The following is an 18,475-nucleotide window of genomic DNA, read 5'->3' on the forward strand; positions in this document are numbered from 1 at the left end:
GGGTTGCGGGAGGAGCCACCGGGGCCGGGCCCGCCCGCGCCCCCGGAGCTCCGCCCCGCGCAGGCGCCGCTGCCGCGGCCATGGCGGAGAAGGCGCAGAAGAGGTGAGTCCCGATCCCCCCCGATCCCCCCCATCCCTGCCGCTTGTCCCCCCCCGTTCCCCCCGCAGCCACCCCGGGACGCGGCGTCCCCTCTCCGCCGGTCCCCGGGCGCAGCTCCGTGACCGGCCCGTCGCTCCCCGCAGCGTGAAGATCGCGCCGGGCGCCGTGGTGTGCGTGGAGAGCGAGATCCGCGGGGACGTGACCATCGGTAAGGGCCCGTCCCCACCCGGCCCTGTCCCCTCGCCGGGTGACGGCGCGGGGTGACAGCGGGCTGTCCCCGCAGGGCCCCGCACCGTGATCCATCCCAAGGCCCGCATCATCGCCGAGGCGGGGCCAATCGTCATCGGAGAAGGGAACCTGATCGAGGAGCAGGCGCTCATCATCAACGGGTCCGTGGGACACCCGGGGGGGGCTCAAAACCCTGGGGAGGTAGAGTTTGTTAAAAAAAAAATTACCAAGCTTCGTGATTTTGGGTGCACCCGTGGCACTGTGGCTTGGGAAAAGCCACAGAATCATCCAATGTTAAGTGTTTGAAGGATTTGTTCCAAGCCTTGTCCAACTTGGCCTTGAACACTTCCAGGATTGGGGCAGCCAGTATTGCCCTGAGCAGCCTATTCCAGGATCTCACCCCCATTACAGTAAAGATTTTCTTACATACATCTAACCAATTTCCCCCTCTCTAAATCTGTGCCCATTACTCCTTATTCTGCCACTCCAGTTCCTGACAGAGTCCCTCTCCAGCCTCCTTGTAGGCCCCATTCAGATACTGGATGGTTGCTAAGTCCCCCTTCTGAATCCTTCTCAAGCTGACAGAGTAGCAGAATCCTCATCCTAAGCAGTCTCAAAATTCTGGCAGTCCAGCTCAGCTGGGTGGGATATCTGTGGCTTCAGTCTGTCACAAAGTTGAGCTGCTGCACAGAACACTGTCACATGGAAATCTGTTCTTCCTTCTTGCAGATATCCAGAAAATATAACCCCAGAGAGCGAAGATGTGGAGCCCAAGCCCATGGTCATTGGCACCAACAATGTTTTTGAGGTCGGGTGCTGTATCCTTGCTGTGCAGTGACACACCATCCTGCAGACTGTGCTTCTGGATCCCTCCAGGGGGAAGCATCTGTGGGCTCTGTCAGGGTTCAAATAGCCCAGGGCTGGGTGGTGGTTTGAAAATGGCATCAGGGTTTTTCACCTGTTGAAAAAAAAATCAAAACATTTTAGTTTTACTTAACACAGACCTGTAGATTCCCAGGCGATGAAGGTGGGAGACAACAACGTCATTGAATCCAAAGGTAACTGTGGGCTCAGTGCCTTTGGCCCTGCTGTGATCCTGCTCCTGCAGATGCTCACGGGGCTCCCTGTCTCCCCTGTCCCTGGCAGCATTTGTGGGCAGGAACGTGATCCTGACGAGCGGCTGCATCATCGGGGCGTGCTGCAACGTGAACACGTACGAGGTGATCCCGGAGAACACCGTCATCTACGGGGCCGACTGCCTGCGGCGCGTGCAGACCGAGCGGCCCCAGGTGCGTGTGACCCCGGGACACCTCCTGCCCTCAGGGCTGCTGCCCCAGGGCTCTTCCTCACCTCCCTGCCTCCCCTTCCAGCCCCAGACGCTGCAGCTGGATTTCCTGATGAAGATCCTGCCCAACTACCACCACCTGAAGAAGACCATGAAGGCCTCGTCCACCCCTGTCAAGAGCTGAGCACCCACCTCATGCTTCTGGTGCCTGGCTGGGTGTTTGGTCCTGGGAAGCACTACACACTCCAGTCTCCATCCCTCATTCCATCAAACGATTTCTGCTTGTTTGTGTAATGTATTCATCTTCCCCTGGGAATCTCAGACCTGGTTTCAGTCTGTTGTCTGTCATGCATTAACTGTTGTGCTTTGTTTTGGGAATAAAACCTCCCGCGTTGGCTGTCCGAGGGAGCCGCGGCGCTGTGACTGTCGCGCCGGCAGAGGGCGGTGTGACCCCGCGCTCCCCGCGGGTCCCGGCCCCGCATCCCGGATCCACGCGGGCCTGCGGTGGGAAAGGCTCCACGCACCCGCTGCCACCCTCTGCCCCTTCCCCCGAAGGCTGCTCCTGCTCGGGTTCCCTCCCAGAGGACCCAGAGCGGAGCTGAACCTGGTCCATTCGTTTCACTGGAGCCTCGGGGCTCCCACGCTTCCCAGCCGTCCTCCCAGAGTCTCCAGCTGTTCACAACTTCCCCTTCTATCCCTGTATGGCACAGTCCAGCGTTGTGTCCCGGTGTAGATGGACATCGGTGCTGCAGAAATTCCTGTGGGAAAGAGGGAGAGAGGGGAGAGGATCAGCAACTACCACAGAGGAACTCCAATTGTTGTGGGATGTGGGGCTTTGGGTTGGGACTGGAGGCTTCAAGGCAAGGAAGCAAGTGCAATATCTGCTGGAGCAAATTGTATTTTCTCTCCAAGTTCAGTTTCATGGCTATAAAAAATCCAAAGCTCCCCTTTTTCCGGTTTGAGATTCCAACCTGGCTTCCAGCGCTGCTGGGGAACTGCAGCTCTTCCTCAAAGCTGAGCCCAAATAAGGGTTGTGACTATTGTCCCGCCCGCTGTCCAGCCAGAGCTTTTTGTGGAGATGCCTATGGAGGAGGAAAACAAAGGGAGATAAAAACCATCTCTAAATTCTCCCCTTGCTGACAATCTACCCCAAAAGCCAGAGGCTCCAGCAGCTTTGTGCGATTAGATCAATCCCTGTGCTCTAGATTTCCTCTGGGGGTTCAGCTGCCCTTGTAGCCAGACACTTCCCGCTCCCCCAAATCCAGCTGGCATAGCTCATTTCCACCTCCCTCCCGGACACGAGAGGTTCTGCCCTGTAAATCGCTGCTGCGGGGAGGCTGCAAAGCTGCGGGTGGCCAGGCTGTGTCCCCTGGGCAGCCGCCCCCGGGTGTGTTTCGGCCGGTGAGGCGCAGCAAGGCAGGCGGTGACCTTAAGCGCCTGTTGGGAGCGAGCCCTGTGTGGCGGGCAGGATGTCCTCGGCGTCACCTCCGGCCCCGAGCATTGTGCGCAGGCAGCACCTGCTCTGGACACAGCTGCTGCTCCCCACCCCGAGGGACTCCGTCAGCGCGGCCCTGCGGGACCGCAGCCCCTGCGCGGGGCTATGCAGCGCTGGAACGGCCCGACACCGAGCTCTAGAACCAGGCGTGAATGATGCCAGGCTCAGCAAAAGCCCAGCCTAAATACAGTCCCGGCCAGGCAGGGAGGGGTTGAGCCCCCAGGTGGGGCTGTTTGGGGTGATGAACCCCTCCTCGTCCTTCCACTGCCCGAAGCCCTGCATCAGGTGTCCCCAGCATTGTCCCCTCCTGTGCCCCACAGCTCTGATGTATTCATGTCCCAGCCTGATGTCCTGTATCCTTAATCTTGCGTCCTGTGACCCCAGCCTATGTCCCGTGTCCCCGCTGCCCAGCCCTCTCCTATACCCCCAGCCCGTGTCCCACGTCCCTGAGACTGTGTCCATCTCCCCGATCTCGTGCCCCGTGTCTCCAGCCTTGTATCCCCAACCCCAAGTCCTGGACTATGCTCTATATCTCCCGTACTGTCCTGTATTCCCAACACTGTGCCCCGAGTCTTCTGTTCTGTGGCGCCAGCCTTGTGTCTTATGTTCCCGGCGCTGTGTCCCATGTCCCCAGCGCTGTGTGCCGCGTTCCCAACCCCGCATCGCGCGTCCCAGCTCCCGCACCCCCGGCCCCGCTCTCCTCCATCCCCTCGCGCCCGCTCCGTCCCCGCCGCTCCGCCGCGCCCCCGCCCGTCCCTCCCCGGCCGCGCCGCCCCGCCCCGGCCCCCCCGCCGCCGCCGGGACCAGCCCCCAGCGCCGCCCGCCCGGACGCGGCTGCCGCCGGCGGGACCAGGAGCCTGGCCGGTCGCACCATGAGCAGCGTCCCCGCCGACAGGGAGGGCGGCCCCGCCGACACCAGCCTGCCCGAGGAGGAGGTACCGGGGGGACACACACGGGGGATTTGGGGCGGAGGGGGTCCGGCTTTCCCGTTTCCCGCCCCGCGATCCCCGGGAGCTGCGCTCCGCGGGTGCCCACGCACCCACACGGGATGGGGGGTCCGCGCCGGGGGGGTCCCCTCGGCTTCCGCGGCTCCCGGTATCCGGGGCTGCTGCGGGGGGGACAGGGACGAGCGGCGGGAGCGCATCCCCGCTTCCCGGGACGCTCGCATGCACCGCCCGCATCCCCCGGGGCTCCCCGCAAACGCCCCTCCGCCTCGCCGGAGGGAACCCGCGGACGCGGGGGAACACGGAGCTTCCCGGGGGGCGTGCGGGATAAACCAGGCTCCCCCCGGTGCCGCTGCCGGTGCCCGGTGCTGCCGGTGCTCGTGGCTACCGTGCATCCAGCGGCCGCGCATCTCTTTCCCAAGGGTCACACCCCAAAAACGTCCGAAATGCTCCCATCCCCACGGGAGACGAACCCCACACCCCGCCACGGTGAGAGCTGGTTTTCTTCATTCCAGCCAGAAAGTTCCTGGTTTTGCCCGTGACCTTGGGATGGGAATTTGGACTTTGTGAGTGTGAGAGCGGGAAGATTGCTATCTGAGATCTCCTCTTCCTCCTCACCCTCCACCCGGCTGGGCTGCTCCTGCAGGTCCCTGCTGGCTCCCTGCGGGTGTCCCTGGCTGGTGCCAAAGCTGGGATCAATCACCGCAGCTCCAGCGCCCGCTGTCCCCTGCCCTCATTTGCTTATTCCAGGGGTGGTTCTGGCTTCGGACTTCCCAAAGTTTCCGAAATACCGGGGAGTTTTTTCCATTGGTGGCCTTGCAGGGTGTGTGGGACATGATGCTGCGGCTGTGGCTCTGTTGGGCATGGCAGTGGGTGACATCCACGGAGGCCTGTTGCCTCTTCCAAAAGCATGGCCTGTAGCGTAAAAGCTGGCAAAGGGCAGCCCTCACTCCGCTCCCACTCGGATCCGGAGGGCCTGGGGCTGGCTGTTGCACCGCTGCTCCTCGGGGACCCCCTGACCCGGTGATGCTGGACAAGGGGAACACCCGGAGGGGACGGCTGGGAGGTGCCAGGGACGCCCACAGAGCCGCGGACACGAGGAGGGCGATGCCCTCTCCGTGCCAGGCAGGTATTTGCCCTGCAGGACTTTTTCCAGCCCAGGCTGGAGGAGCCGGTGCTGTCTATTTGCTCAAGTGCAGGGAAAGGGGTTGCCCAGCTACTGTGCCTCACCTCCCCCATCCCAGGGCTTGCCTTCCAGCCTCCTCTTCCCTCAGAAAAGAGGGAGAAGTAGCCCCCGTCCCGGGGAGGTCAGCCAGGGTGCTGCCAGCTGGGAAAAGCCCCTTTTCATCCCCGCTCCTCCTGCCTGCTCCTGGCATCCCGGGTGGCCTCCCCGTCCCTCTCGTCTGTCCCCTCAGGAATGACCCCCCCGTGCAGGGGAGCTGTGGGCCAGGGGCTTCCCCACGGAGGAGCCAGAACAATTTGGGAAGGCGCTCACGTCACTTTGGCCGGGCGAGAACGGCATGTAAAAGGCTCGGCGGAGGCCTTATTTGGTAGCGGAGTGGCTGCGGAGAGCCCGGCTCGTGGCCCTGGTCCCCATCCCATGCCAGATCCCTCATCCCGGGGGAACCGTGCCATGGGGAGGGGACCTCAGGGATGGTTTCTAGGGTGAACGTGCCCGGCGAGTGGATAACATTTGCCCCCGTGGCCCCTGTACTCCATCCATCCGTGCTCCTGCTTCCTTTCCTCCTTGAAGCGTGGGATCCAGAGGGTTTGGGAGCAAGCTCCAGGCGGGACAGGGACGTGTGTGACCCCCGCCTGATCCCGCCGCTCCTCCGCTCTGTTGCAATCCCCCATCTGCTCCCTTGGCTGCTCACTGCCTTTTCCTCTGCCGCTTCCTCGTTCCAGCCCCGGCAGCTCTGAACTCGCTTTTCCCCAAGGGCTGCTCCTCTCCTGCCGTCCTTCCCCGGACGTGAGAGAACCGTGCTTTTCCAGAGAAGCGGCTACGGGGGGCGAGGCCGGAGATTCATGCCGGTCCTCCCGCATCCCCCGGGCGGAGGAGCCGGCATCCCTCGGCCTCAGCCTTGTTTATGTCGGGGAGTTTTGCGGGCTGAAGGCATGCGTACACACAGCCCGGGAATCTAAACCCAGCCGAGGAAGACGCTCCATTAGCCAAGAGACTATTTATGCCAGGACTAATCCCGGCGGGGCGGGGATGCACCCCGCCGCGGGGGAGGCAGCACCCCGCTTTGCCGGGAAAGGGAGGGGAAGCCCTGCTCGCCCTGTTCCGCGGCTCGATGGCAGCCCCGTGCCATCGCCCTCCCGCTCCCGCCGGGAGCCGGTGCCTCCCCGGCGGCGGGCAGCCAAGCGGATAATCGGCTGGTGGAGAATTAAAGCGAGCCCCGCTGCAAGGGGCGCACGGACGGACGAGGGACGGGAGCTGGGCTGAAGGAGGCGATTAAATACCTCGTGGATGAATCACCCGGACGCCTCCCGCTTCCCCACGGCCTGTTAACGTTTACCGGGGGTGGTTTGGGCAGGGCAGGGCAGGGCAGGGCAGGGGATCGAGACCAGGACCATCCGGCAGGGCACTGCTGCTGCAGCACCTGGCATCCCTGCGGGCACTGCCTTCTGATGGGGGTCCCAGCCAAAAAAATTCCTCCCTGGTGCCTCCTTACCTTCAGGAGACAATCCTGGCTTGTGGCTTCATGTGAAGAGGAGGAAGAGGGCCGCTGGAGCTCCATCATGGACCTCTCCATGCTGGGGTCACCCTTGATCCATGCTCTGGAGATGCCAGTCATCTCCTGGCCCAAATCTGCCTCTCCTTGCATGTCCTCGGCCCTGACCATCCCAGCAAATCTCTGCAGATCCTTTCCAGAATCCCTTTAACTGGCCCAAAACGAGATGGAGGATTTCAGGGACAGCAGAACGGGATGGTGAGATCCAGAGGTGAAAGGGACAGGCCAGAAGTGGGATGGACATGATTTCCAAGGAAGAGGAGAGTGGCAGAGATGAAGAGCAGACTTCCTGCAGGAAAAACAAAAGCCAGAAAGGGACATATTATGAGTGAGGCAACACAGGTGATATCCAGCAGCCCTAGCAAATCTGGGAGCTGTGGGGTGCAGCAGCAGGAGCAGAGGGGGACTTGGAAAGGGACTTGGAGCTGTTCCACAGCTGCCATCCCCATGGAAGAAAGTCAAGGTGGTCACCTTTGAGCTTCTCCTGGAGTAAACACCGCAACTTCTGACTTAAAAAAAATCTTTGGTTTCACCCCAAATTTTAGAAAAAAGGAGAGATGGGGAAATGCTCCACCAAAAAGAAACTGAAAGATGTTTGTACAACAGAACTGAAATGAAAAGCTCAGGCTGCCCAAAAAAACCTGGGGTTTAGGCTGGGGGAATCCCATGCTCCAGCGCCCTTTAATCCTTGCTCGAGAGCTGTCAGTCTGGCCCTGTCCCATGACATCCTTGAGAGCAGGCACTGTGCCTGATCCACCTCCCAGAAGGAGTAATTCTTCCCTATGGAAGAACATATACATGCCTGCTGCCTGGCAATTTCTCTGATAAGGCTTTTTTTTTTTTTTTTCTCCCTGCTTCAAGGAAGGATTTTTCCCTAGGAGTGTTTCTGATAGAGGATGGGGACTGAATCCCTGGGTTCTCTCAGCACAAAAAAACCTGGAGCAGCTCCCCGTGGGCCAAAGCTCCCCTTCCATTTAAGGGCAGAAGTAATATTTCTGTCTAGAATCTTTCTCTTGGCAAAAGGATCTCTGTCCAGCCTGCTGGGATTAGCCCCAAGGATGCTCCCTTGCTTTGCCATTCCCACCTGCTTGTTACCCAGCAAAGGGATGCTGTTTATGTAGGACCTACTCAAACATCCCTGGGGCTGGGATGCAGCCCAGATTTGTGGGGTGCAGACAGGGAGCACCCAGAAGCTCATATCTATCCCCTGCCCAGGGCCCCAAAAACCCTTTTGGGGCTGGAATCCAGCTGGGGGATCCTTTGGAGCCCTTTTCCCTCTTGCTGCTGTATAATTTTACAGATTTAAACTTGGCCGACCTACGTTTGAACTTGCAAAGAAAACAAAGTCATTAGAGAAGAGAAGCCCTTCCTCTGTGGGGCTGAATTTCGGAGGGTTCCTTGGGATCTTTCATCTCTGTCTCTCTCCTGTGTGGCTTTGGGGATAAATGGTCTGGCAGGCTTGGGCATGTAGGTTTGGATTTCAGGGATGCGGCAAACTGGCAGCGGGTTCCTGCACTCCCTCCAGTCCCTCCCACTGGAGCTGTGGCCAACAGCCCTAGTGTTTCCTGAAGTTCCCCTGGGAGAGGAGAGGAGAGGCAGGAAGCCAGGGATGGCTCCAGGGATGAGGGAGACAGGGGACACCGTGCAGGGATGCTTGACTTGCCTGGTATGTAATCCTGTAATCCCACTGGAGGGTGGATGTGTCTGGGGAGCCGATTCCCTGGACAGCAGCCGTGCTCAGGAGGACCTGTCTGAAAGCAAATATTTTTTACCCTAGGAAAGGAAAAGTTTGCTTTGTTTAGGTTGAACTTCATGGGCACAGGGAGAGATCCTCCAGGTGAATCTTTCTCTAGTCCCTGCCAGGAGAAATTCGGGCAGTGTCTCCACTGGGGGCCAGGGCAGCACTGAGCACTGTGGGATGCTCCATCACTCCCTGCTCTCAGGAGACAGGCAAAAGGCTGGCAGGGGTCCCCTAAGGTGCTCTGGGGGATGGTCCCAGTAGAGGGGACAGGCTACCAGGCTGTGCCTGCCTGCAGCCCTGGCTCAGGAAGGGGTGACCACATCTGTCTGTCTCCCTGATCTCATCCAGCCTGGATGCTGGTACCCGCAGGGATGATGATGGTGATGATAATGCTGGTACCCAGGTTGGGTATCACCAGGACTGTTGACACAAGGGCTGTGTGCAAAAACAGCTGAGCACCTTTTGTTATTTAATAGATATAGGTCAGCCAGAGGTTTTGTTCCACAAAGCAGGAATGTTTGCTGCTCCCAGGCTGGGAGATGGGAGAGATAGCTTATCTGCAAGAGAAAGAAGAAATGTCAGCAAAAGAATAGGCCTGGGCTGGCTTTTTCTGGCTGTTTCCCATGTCTCTTTCCCAGGGAATGGGGCAGGCAGGGTGCCTGGCCAAAAAAATTAAATAAAATACATTGAGGTTTTCCCCTTCTCTAGCCCAGAGTGTTAGGATGAGATTTCAGGGATGAGGAGAGGAACAGAAGCTTCAGTTCCCCACACTGCTCCTCCTTAGAAGCTGGTTATAAAGCAAAACCATCCCAGAACAAGGTTTGCCCATCCCTGAGGAGCCCCACATCCCCCCTAGGGTGGAGGGAGCAGGATTTCTGCCAAACATCCCAGCTTTGAGGATGCTGCACCATGACAAACGTTAGATCCACCCAAAAAGAATTTAAACCCCTTAAAAGGTGACTTTTACAAACCAGGGACAAGCTGCTTAAATCCAGCCCCCTTTAAGCCAGGGCCTTTCCTCCAGGAGGAAGAGCTGGTGTTTGCTTCTCCCAGTCCTTAATGAGCTGCTGCAATTAAACTGAGACAATAGGCATTGTCTGTGGAGTCCGGGATCTGCTGGGGATGATGGGAGAAATCCTGTTTGCCAGACCAGGGTAGGAAGGTGCTGGGATTCTGTGAGCTTGTTATCCTGCAGAGGACTGGTGGGGTGAGGACAGGTCTCTGCTACCTTTCCATGGTGCCTTAGCAGCTTCCTCCAAGGCAACATGAAGGATAGGGACACCCCTCCCAAAAATTCAGAACCACTCAGATGTGGCTTAAGGCTTTTGTCTGCCCAGGGGGTTCCCCTTGGGCTGGCATTGTCCCTCTGGCTGAGGGAAGCGTGGGGTATCCCCAAGTTAGAGATGAGAGAGGGTCCCCAGGAACCTCCTTTCTTCTTTTCCAGGTGAGAACACTTTTTGTCAGTGGGTTGCCTCTGGATATCAAGCCCCGGGAACTTTACCTGCTCTTCAGACCCTTTAAGGTATCAAACTGGGGAGGGAAAGGGGGGCTGAAAGCATGGGGCTGGTCTCTGCCCCATGGCCCCAAATCACTTGCTGGGATCTGGAAACTCACTGAAGTCTAATTCAGTCAGTTTATTCAGTTATTATTGAATTGTGAGGATCTCCAACAAACAACCTTTTTAATCCTTTCCTTGCAGGGCTACGAAGGGTCTCTCATCAAACTCACCTCCAAGCAGGTAGGAGCTGCTCCAAACAGTGCAACTCTCCCACCATTCCCTGGGTTGAGGGGCTCCTCTCTCTGCTCCCCAAGAGCCTGACTGAACCTCCTGTCCTTCCTCCCCAGCCCGTGGGCTTTGTCAGCTTCGACAGCCGCTCCGAGGCAGAGGCAGCAAAGAACGCGCTGAACGTGAGTGTGCCTGGCCCAGCCACTCCATTTCTCCATGTCCCCCTTGTTCCCCTGTCCCCAGATACTCTCTGAGTTCCTCCATCCCAAGGATATGCACCCCCCATGCCAGCTGGCCCCATGGCATCCCCATCTGTCCAGACAATCCTGTCAGTGTTTCTCAGCTGCATCCTCCCTCCTGGAGGGCTGCATCCCTCTCACCTTTCTCAGGGCCATCCAGGAGGACTTGATACAAGTGAGAAACAGCATTTCCAGCCTCTCCTGTTTATTCAGCAGGAAAAATCCCAGCTAAGTCTGCAAAAAAAAAAAAGCAAATTTCATTTCTTTTAACAACTTTGAAGTTACCTGAAAATAGTCACAGGCAGAACTGCGTGGAGCTGGTTCTCCAATTCCTCCCCAGTTCTCCCTGCATTTTGGTATTTTGGTTTGGGGTTGTTTTTTAACTTGCCTTCATTCCCAATGTAAAAGTTTTTTTTTTTTTTTTTGGCTCCACTAATCCCTCTGGATAAGAGCTCGGCCTTGAGGGATGCCGACTGCCAAATATGGTGCCGATGCTAAAGATGCCGGAGGAATGCGAGCCGCCTCGGGGCCCGGCAAATTAGCTCATTTCAGGGCTGCAAGTTGAAAAAACCCATAAATAACGGGGAGTTATTTTTGCTGCGGGGCCGGCACGCGGCGGCGCTCGCCCACCCGCCGCGCCTCCTTCCCTCCTTCCTCCCCGCAGGGCATCCGCTTCGACCCCGAGATCCCCCAGACGCTGCGGCTGGAGTTTGCCAAGGCCAACACCAAGATGGCCAAGAACAAGCTGGTGGGCACCCCGAATCCCAGCACCCCCCTCCCCACCGCCGTACCTCAGTTCATCGCCCGCGAGCCCTGTGAGTGCCCCCCGCACCGCCGGCAGCGCTCGGGCTGGCAGGCACCAGGGGAGGGGTGGGGAAGGGGAATAAGGGGAGTACCAGGTCTGACTGGAAGCGTTGGTACCTGCTTGCTGCGTGGTGGCACGTGCTGGGGGTTCCAAAGAGAGGGCCTGGGACAGGTGACAGCCAGCCTGGCGTGGTGCCTGGGAGCAGGATGAGGTCTCAGGAGAAACCCGTGAGAGTTCCATGCCCGTTTCTGCTTCTGGAAGAGTTTGTCTCGTGCAGACGCCAGCTCCTCACCTTGCTGTTGCACACAGGCATGAGCTGCACACTCTCCTCTGCTGAGTCCCTGGGATTACTAAACTCTTGGAGATAACAAGCCCAGTCCTGGCTCGCTGAGTGATGCCTCCAGCCCCGTAGCATTCTTGGCTTTGCGAGTCGGCTCTCAGCGGTGGCATCTCACACTTTTCTGGGCCAGCTCTGCTCCTGCCTCAAGGGGACAAGGAAAGATGCAGCCAGGGTCACAGCCCTGTGGTCACCATTAACTCTCCCTCTTCTTCTCTTGCAGATGAGCTCACAGTGCCTGCACTTTACCCCAGTAGCCCTGAAGTATGGGGGCCGTACCCTCTGTACCCAGCGGAATTAGCACCTGCTCTACCTCCTCCTGCTTTCACCTATCCCGCTTCACTGCACGCCCAGGTAATTCCAACTCATCCACCTCCACTGCTCACCCTCCCACCCACCCTGGACCCCCTTCCCCTCGGTGCTCACCGCACCACTAACTCTGCCCGGCTGACAGGCACTCACTCCCCGCTCCCTGAGATTTAGGGAAGGCTCCCAAATGGAGCTGAACGCTGGCAGGGGTCCTGTCTCTCCCCAGACACCTCTTTCTGCCTTCCTACTTTTGCTAGTACCTGTGGTGGGGAAGGTGCTGAGGGAGGAAGGAGAGCTGGGGATGTTCTCAGGGTCTGGACCATTCCCATCGCTCCTGGCACCGAACCACCCATCCAGTGTGAGATGAGGGCTCCAGAAGCCCTGGCTGCCCCTGGAGCATTGCTGGGATGCTGTTCACGGGTGTGAAGCCAAGCAGTTCTCACGGGGAGGAGAGGAAAGCGAAGCACAAATGCAGGATCCATCTTTTATTGACGAGGTGCTGCCTCGTCACAAGCGCTTTCTGCTGGCTGCTGCTGCCAGTGGCCCCCGATGGCAGCATGTGGCTGTTAAAAATTAACCACCTGCCTGAGAGAGGAGCTGGGGAAAGAGAAGAAGTGGAAATGGCAGAGGAAGAGGATTTCTTTGCAGTGCCAGCCTTGAATCATCATGGGGATGCTGGGAAAGGACCCCTGCCACAAGGGGGGAAAGGGGAGCTACCTCCTCAGCATCCATGTTGGACATCGTCCCTGCTTTTGCTCCATCTTGCCAGCAGCAAGCTGGCTCCAGCTCACTGATGAATAAGAGGCAACAAGCAAATAAATATCTGGAAATAAATTTGCCAGATAAACTGCATCCAAAACAGGCTTTTGGCCTTGGTACCCTGGGATTGAGCCAGGTTATCCAGAGCCACCATGCACTGGGAGCTGGAGCTGGAATCCAGGGGCTGGTTTGAGCAGGAGGATGAGGAAAAGTGCTCAGTGTGCAAACCATGTGCAGCCTTTGGATAAAACTCCAGCTTTTTGGGCCCTGCTGTTCATAGGAAGAGTGTTGGTAAATATTATTGCAGCTATGTACTTGCCTTGTCAAATAACTGCTAACAGGCAGCACCTGCCCTGCTCAGGGAAGCGCACAGCCAAGGAAACAGAGACACACAGAAGCTCCGAGGGTCCCTCGGGAAAACCCAGGCTGAGACCTGATGTTAGACAGAAACAATATTACCTGATGTGAAATACCAGCACGGTGGGGAGGGTGCTGGTGGCACCTTCCCATCCCCCTGTGCAGCTGCTGGTGGTGTGGGTTTGGTGGGTGGGTGTTGGAGACTGGTGCCACCGTCCAAACTGGATCTGCTTTGCTGGATCCTGCAGACAGCAGCGGGACCAGGAACTGCAGGATGGATGGTGGGGCTGGCTTGGAGTTATCTGGCAGAGCACTGAGTGCCTGCACGCCAAATTTTGGCATCTGACATTTTCTGTCCTGTTTCAAGCAAGCTTTGCAGGAGCTAAGAAGGATGAGCTCACTCCTGCTCAGTGGGACCATGGGGCTGCTGTCCCAGCTCCATCCTGCTGGAAGCAGCGATGCCGGGGGCTGTGCTCAGCCTCAGTGTTGCTGTTGGAATTGGAGCTGGGATGACTGTACTGCTGGTGTTCCAATCTCCCTCCACCCTGTGCCTGGGGAAAACCAGAACAAGGGAGCCCAGACACAGCCTGACCTTACCAAGGTGAGCAGCCAACCCCTCTCACCTCGTGTCCCCTTGCCTTTGCAGATGCGCTGGCTCCCTCCCTCCGAGGCTGGTTCTCAGGGCTGGAAGTCCCGTCAGTTCTGCTGAATGCCGGGTGAGTGCCACTGTCCTACTCCCATCATCCTGTCTGGCTGGGGACCACCTCCACCTTTACCCTGAGCTTCCCCCAGTCTCCAGCAGCTCAGGGTGTGTGGCCACTTTTCAGCAGACACCTCATGTCCAGTTGCCTTCCTTGTCCCCAGAAAAGGATGTCTGTGCCACGATTCACCCCAACACTTTCCTGCATGTCCTGGGGAAGGCACCGTGCCAGAGGGGGGGTGTGGTGATGGAAAAGGCAGCCCTGACACAATCACCTCATGAAACCTTAAGGAAAATTATCCAGGCAGCCTAGAGTGGTGGAGTTGCCAAAACAAGAAGCACAGCCTTACCGAGCAGCCGGCTGTCCAGCAGGAGGGAGGGACGGATCCCATTCCATCTGGGACCTCTTCGGATGGAAAAAGCCTTGCAAGATATGCTCTGCAAATAACTTTGGCCTTTATGGACAAATAAACAAAAGGAACTCAAATGGAAGAGGGAAGAGAGCCTTGGTGGACACTGAGCACTGCTTGCCCTGTAATCTCAGCCTGCCTGGACCATCCTAGCTGGGAACTATTCCTGCTGGGAAGCCTCCTGCTTCCACACCCAGCTGTGGAGAGCTGCCAGTGCATCCAAAGCTCTGGCATCAGCTGCCCATGCTCGCACATGACTGCTCTGCCCATCTGCCTGGCATCTGCAGCCCTGTGCTGAGGCCACGAGGTCACTCAGCCAGGAGGGCAGGAGGCCCTGCCCTGGCTGTAGCTGGCCCCAGACTTGGATCCATGAAGAATTCTCGGGCTATTTTAGGTCCAGCAGATAAAAATAGGGAGTAGCGAAGCTTTGGGAACCAATGGTTCTTCCAAAATATGCAACATGCCAATGTTTCCAGATAAAATATAAGCAGAAGCCTGTTTGGGAAGGGGAGATGAGCAAATCCCTTGAAACGGGTCCACCAGCCCAAGAGCCACAGTGGGTGGCAAGGATGGAGGGTCAGGGACCTCCTGTTTCCATTCCTGGCTCTGCCACCTGGGAAGGGCACAGCCCACTGAGGGATTGGCTGAGGGCCTGGCTCTCCTGCCTGCATGTGTCTGTATTTGCTGCCTGGAGTCCATCACGGTGGGGTTAATCCCAGAATCAGTTAGGCTGGAAAAGTCTGAGATCACCAAGTCTCACTTTTGGCTGAATGAAGCTGCAAACTGTGCCCTCAGGAAGTGCTGACTCTGGTCAGTGAAATCACCCCTCCCCACAGCACACTGACCTCAGCCCCAGTGCCAGTGTCCCTCACTCCTGCTGTGTCCTCCCACAGGTCTCAGGTGTGTGATGGTGGCCTACAGTCAGTCTTGTGGGTATTAATGGAGTCTTCCGAGGTGGCTACTGGGTTGATGTGCTCTCCACAGGACCTCAGTGTGCTGGTAAGGATGTGGCTCTGTGGGTTTGGCTGCTTTGGGAAGGGGGCAGAGGAGTGAGGAAGCCATCACAATGTCCCTGAGGTTGGCAGGGCCCTGGGGCTGCTCCAGCCACTGCCCTGCAGAAGCATGGCTCTGCCTTTATCACTGTTATCTGGGGTGAGAGTTTCCACAGCCAAGGAATGCCTCTCGGCTTTGAATTACCCCCGCTAATCTCATCTCCGTCCTTGCTTCCTGCCTTGGATCAACAATCCAGAGACTGAATTCCTCTTAAGTGCAAAATGCAACTCAAACTTAACTCCCAGCTTCCCAGTTCAAACCCCAGGGACTGCAGCCAATGGCAGAAACAAAGTGGGATCAGTGGGGTTCTTTATGCCTGAGATGCTACGGTCTCTCCCTGCAGGCATTTGCCACTTTGCCCTTTCCCTGCTAAACAACTATCCTTAAAGCATGGTTCTGACACAAATTTCCAAAACAAGACTTCCTCTCCCCTACCTTGCTTCCTTCCTTCCTTCCACAAAGTAAAAGAGATTAACCACAGCCCACTTTCCACCATCACAGCTGCTCTTTTTTTTTTTTAACACCTCTCTTTGTTATTTCAGGCTTGAAAAAAACCTCACACAAGTTTGGATTCCTCCAAGACTTTCCCACAGCCTCTATCACACATCTGCTCTCCTAGAAGAAAAAAGAAAAACATACCTAGTAATAATATTTTCCTCTTTTACACTGTATATTTGTAAGGAAGAGTGTGTTACTCCTGAAAGCATGGTTTGACAGGCATTGTTGTAGTGTTTGAAAAGGCTTTTCAAATGGAACCATAGGAAAGCAGACTACAAAAAAAAAAAAAAAAAAAAGAAAGAAAAAAAAAAAAAGAAAGAAAAAGAAAAAAAAAAAGCCAAAACAAGAGCAAGTATTTTTGTACCAAAGCTCCTCAAGGACAATCTTACTCCGGGTTGGACCACAGTGCTTGACTTCCAAGGTGTGTAAAGAAGAGTCTTGTTATCCCCGGCCCCGTCAGCTGCATGTCGAAGGCATGATGTTCACAAGTGTGAGGATTTGACACACACCATGCGGGTTTGTAGGAACTGTGCTCCCTCTGTGCTCCCTCTGGCACAGGATCTGTGCTCTGGCCGTGTTGGCAAGGCATCTGCAGACACTACAGTATTACTGTTTTCTTCCCAGTTGCACCAAATGACGAGCAGGCAGGACAATCAGGAACTTTCTTCCCGTGTTTTGTTTTGTTTTTTTTTTTTTACCTTGGGGCTGTGTTCATAGCTGCTGTGCAAAGCTTCCATGGGGTACAACAGCTCGGATCAGGGATGGGCAGACAGCCCACACATGTAGCAAGGTGACAATTTGCCTCCTCCTCCTCCTCCTGCCATGACTGCTCCAAGCTCTTACGGGCAGCGTATACTGCTGTATGAAAAAACATACCAACAAATCCTTGGTTTGCCAGCTTCCTCAAGGTTGGATGTGAGTCCCAAGGGGCTTCCCATTATGCTGAAGCGCTGGCCTGGCCTGGCCTGTGGTTTTAGTGCTGATGTTATGCTGGTCCAGCTGCTCCCTGCGTGGCATTTCCATGCTCCCATATGCAAAGACAAAAAGGAAGGCTGCCAACATCCTTTACATCCTTTTTATCCCTTACCAGCAGAGAGACTGCTTGGCGTACTAGTTCTCCTTCTCCTTGCTCCAGAAGGAATTGGGAAAAAGAAGAGAGCAACCTGACCTGAAACCTGTCAGATTTCAGCCTCTTGCAAAGGGAGGTGCAGAACTTCTCCTGCCATTGCCTTTCCCCAGTCTCCATTCCAGCTGCAGGGAACACTGAGCTCAGCTGCTGCCCAGGCCTCACCATAACCGGTTTTTCCCAGCTGTTCGTGGCCTCATTAAACATCATCGCCTTTTCCTTTCTCCTTCCTCTTGTCCTGTGGGTGGGCCAAAATAAGATGGCTGAGATTCTGGCCGTCAGGGTGGGACAGGGGGAGGAAAAAAAATGGGGTTTTTCATGATCAGAAACTGTCGCGCTGGGGTCTTCTGTAATAAATGGGCCTGATCAAAGTGGTGTGAGAAGAAATCAAATCCAAGGCAAACCTCAGAGCGGCTCCAAAAGGAACGATACCAGCGTTCCCCAGCGATGGACTAACTCTTTTAGCAAACTATTTCCTGTACTTTGTCTCGTGGAGAGGAGAGAAGCTTCCACATTGTCTACTCTGCTTTTGGAAATATGTTTAAAGGTACTTTTCTATTGTAATTTTTTAAAAATAAAGCCGGTGATTATTGTAAGTTAACGCGCAGAGCGTGGCTGTGTGCTGTGTCTCTGGCTAGGAACAGGGAGAAGGATCCCAACACACCCCTCAGGGCCTTGGCGAGCATCAGCCTCTTTCCTCCCTCGGGAAAAACTCAAAGCACTGCGAGGCTCCTGGGTGATTTTTCAGGGCAGATGCCATCGTCCTGTTTGGCTCTCTTGGATCTCTAGGAAAGCTCCAAAATCCAGGCTGGAAGGATCAGCAGGCTTTAAAGAAATGACTCCAAGTTTACAAAGATGTTATCGGTTAGTTTTTAAACCTACCAATCTTGGCAGGGAGCACAGGAGCTGGGATGCAATTTTCCATGAGCTCAGCCTCGGCTGAGGCAAACGTAACCTAGAGACGAAGGGCCAGATTAGCTCTGTATTTTTTTTAACACGCTGGGAATTTTGAAAAACTCGGGTTTGTAAGCCCAACCTAGAAATTCCTCCTCCTTTCTCTGCTTTGCACTCACCCTGATAAATGTGACCAGCACCCCCAGGAGTTTCAACCAACAGGCCAGGCTTCAAAAAACAAAGCCAGGAGCAAGCTCCAGCTTAACAAAGGCAGCCAGGGAAACGGGGTGTAAAGGACAGGATTAAAAAAGCTACAAGCTCCAGGGTGGAAGGAAGAGGCATGGCAGTTATTTGAAACCCCTGGCTGGCAGGGATGAGTTAAGCCCTTAAAGTTGGATGTTAATCCCGCTGCGGCCACCGCGAGTCACAGCTTTCACAGCTTTCCTTCCGAGCTGCATCCAGCGGAGAGGTTTGTTGGCAGGCAGGGGAAGGAAGGGAAGGGAGCCACAACATGCTGCTCAGCCTGAGAGCTGCTCTGAGCAGCAGCAACTGGCCAAAACCTCTGTCCCAGGCACCACTTTAAGGGACACACAGATGTTTTTGGGCGCGGATTCAGCAGCAAACATCCTCCAGCTAAGAGAGCCATGAAACGTGCATGCATCCTGGACTTTGCCTGGGCATTGCATCTGCTCCCAGATCTGCCCTGTGAAAGGAAGTGGGGCCTTGCCCAAAAT

General features: G+C 56.3%; 2 protein-coding genes and 1 long non-coding RNA gene across 6 annotated transcripts in view; 2 read left to right on the forward strand and 1 right to left on the reverse strand.

The window, feature by feature from the left end:
- Positions 1-18,475, forward strand: part of DCTN6 (dynactin subunit 6) — a 41,932-nt gene continuing 23,457 nt past the window's right edge. The window contains exons 1-7 of one of the 2 annotated variants that reach the window (XR_013774291.1): positions 1-103; positions 244-308; positions 384-489; positions 1,058-1,146; positions 1,339-1,386; positions 1,475-1,617; positions 1,699-1,860. Coding sequence is in view for 1 of the 2 variants with exons in the window: in XM_079306023.1 (XP_079162149.1) it covers positions 81-103; positions 244-308; positions 384-489; positions 1,058-1,146; positions 1,339-1,386; positions 1,475-1,617; positions 1,699-1,797 (573 nt within the window). In the remaining variant the exon portion in view is untranslated. Of the gene's footprint in view, positions 104-243; positions 309-383; positions 490-1,057; positions 1,147-1,338; positions 1,387-1,474; positions 1,618-1,698; positions 2,015-18,475 lie in introns of those variants that run through there. The other variant, XM_079306023.1, reaches the window with a different exon arrangement.
- Positions 2,162-11,850, reverse strand: LOC306802174. 2 transcript variants are annotated; one of them, XR_013774292.1, is made up of 7 exons: positions 11,415-11,850; positions 10,635-10,727; positions 8,988-9,085; positions 8,476-8,538; positions 6,728-7,076; positions 2,585-2,695; positions 2,162-2,371 (listed from the first exon to the last, which is right to left on the reverse strand). It is a non-coding gene; the product is annotated as an uncharacterized lncRNA (long non-coding RNA). The 2 variants fall into 2 exon arrangements; XR_013774293.1 differs by lacking the exons at positions 10,635-10,727; positions 11,415-11,850 and having other exon boundaries at positions 8,476-9,964.
- RBPMS (RNA binding protein, mRNA processing factor) lies at positions 3,912-17,448 on the forward strand. Of its 2 annotated transcripts, XM_079306021.1 has the most exons (9): positions 3,912-4,043; positions 9,973-10,050; positions 10,228-10,266; positions 10,374-10,436; positions 11,158-11,308; positions 11,859-11,989; positions 13,707-13,776; positions 15,064-15,169; positions 15,766-17,448. In XM_079306021.1, the coding sequence occupies exons 1-7, from the start codon at positions 3,981-3,983 to the stop codon at positions 13,767-13,769; spliced, it is 588 nt and encodes a 195-aa protein (XP_079162147.1). In that variant the 5' UTR covers positions 3,912-3,980; the 3' UTR covers positions 13,770-13,776; positions 15,064-15,169; positions 15,766-17,448. The 2 variants fall into 2 exon arrangements, with proteins under 2 accessions (XP_079162147.1, XP_079162148.1); XM_079306022.1 differs by lacking the exon at positions 11,859-11,989.

Source organism: Erithacus rubecula, assembly GCF_903797595.1.
Source record: "Erithacus rubecula genome assembly, chromosome: 5".
NCBI classification, from domain to species: Eukaryota; Metazoa; Chordata; class Aves; order Passeriformes; family Muscicapidae; genus Erithacus; species Erithacus rubecula.

What these genes read in the sequence shown, in the direction of transcription:
- RBPMS (XM_079306021.1), top strand. Translation starts at nt 3,981, where the DNA reads ATGAGCAGCGTCCCCGCCGACAGGGAGGGCGGCCCCGCCGACACCAGC. An exon ending in CCAGCCTGCCCGAGGAGGAG is followed by an intron (nt 4,044 to 9,972) that starts GTACCGGGGGGA and finishes CTTCTTTTCCAG; the next exon opens with GTGAGAACACTTTTTGTCAG. An exon ending in GTTCATCGCCCGCGAGCCCT is followed by an intron (nt 11,309 to 11,858) that starts GTGAGTGCCCCC and finishes CTTCTCTTGCAG; the next exon opens with ATGAGCTCACAGTGCCTGCA.